Source organism: Cynara cardunculus (assembly GCF_001531365.2).
Source record: "Cynara cardunculus var. scolymus isolate 2C chromosome LG 9, CcrdV1, whole genome shotgun sequence".
Lineage (NCBI taxonomy): Eukaryota > Viridiplantae > Streptophyta > Magnoliopsida > Asterales > Asteraceae > Cynara > Cynara cardunculus.
The window spans coordinates 12139222-12139935 of NC_037536.1; the positions used below are offsets into that span (position 1 = coordinate 12139222).

General features: G+C 34.3%; 1 protein-coding gene across 1 annotated transcript in view; it reads right to left on the minus strand.

Annotated features, from left to right (window-relative positions):
- LOC112517783 (beta-caryophyllene synthase-like) overlaps positions 1-632 on the minus strand; it is a 5569-nt gene extending 4937 nt beyond the window's left edge. Inside the window, exon 1 of the mRNA XM_025125157.1 lies at positions 593-632. Coding sequence (XP_024980925.1) covers positions 593-632 — 40 coding nt within the window. The remainder of the gene's footprint in view (positions 1-592) is intronic.
- Between the last annotated feature and the right edge of the window lie 82 nt (positions 633-714).

The window sequence follows — 714 nt, forward strand, 5'->3', positions numbered from 1 at the left end:
AGAAATCACTCACCTTAACAAGCTTTTTGAAACCAAACACTTGAAATCAGGCACTTGCAATCCGGTCAACTCTTTCTCTTTTCTTAAATCGCTCACTTAACTCTCAATTTGGCAGGAAAAAGCAATGAAGACTAAAGCTTCCTTTTATACCTTTCCAAAACAGGAAAGGTCGGTTACATACATACACACACACACCATGCATTCTCATGCATATGCATACATCCACACACACAATGCATTCTTATAACATGCATACATCCACACACACCATGCATTCTTATAACATGCATACATCCACACACACCATGCATGTGTGTATAATCACATATACATGCACATAATTTTTATACACTAGCATGATCAAATAAACCAAATTTATCATGCTGTCACATAAACATTTTGTAACAAATAATCACGTATTTATTACCTCGGGTGATAACCAAGATCCAGTTATCACATAATGAGATGATTTTTTTTGATTTTTTTCAAAAAAAAATTTAATTGATACCTCAATTAAATCTGTGATGTCGTACTGTAATTTTTTGCTCATGATGTCGTACTGTCATTTTTTTGTTGGGGATGACGAATTTACTTTGAAACAATTGAGCCCTTTTGTGGAAAATTAAATACATGGTGGTTAGGTGGAGGGCAATTAGCAAAATTAGCGAATCAAATCATGATTGCTTCAACAATGGTGTGATTAATCGAGGGGTT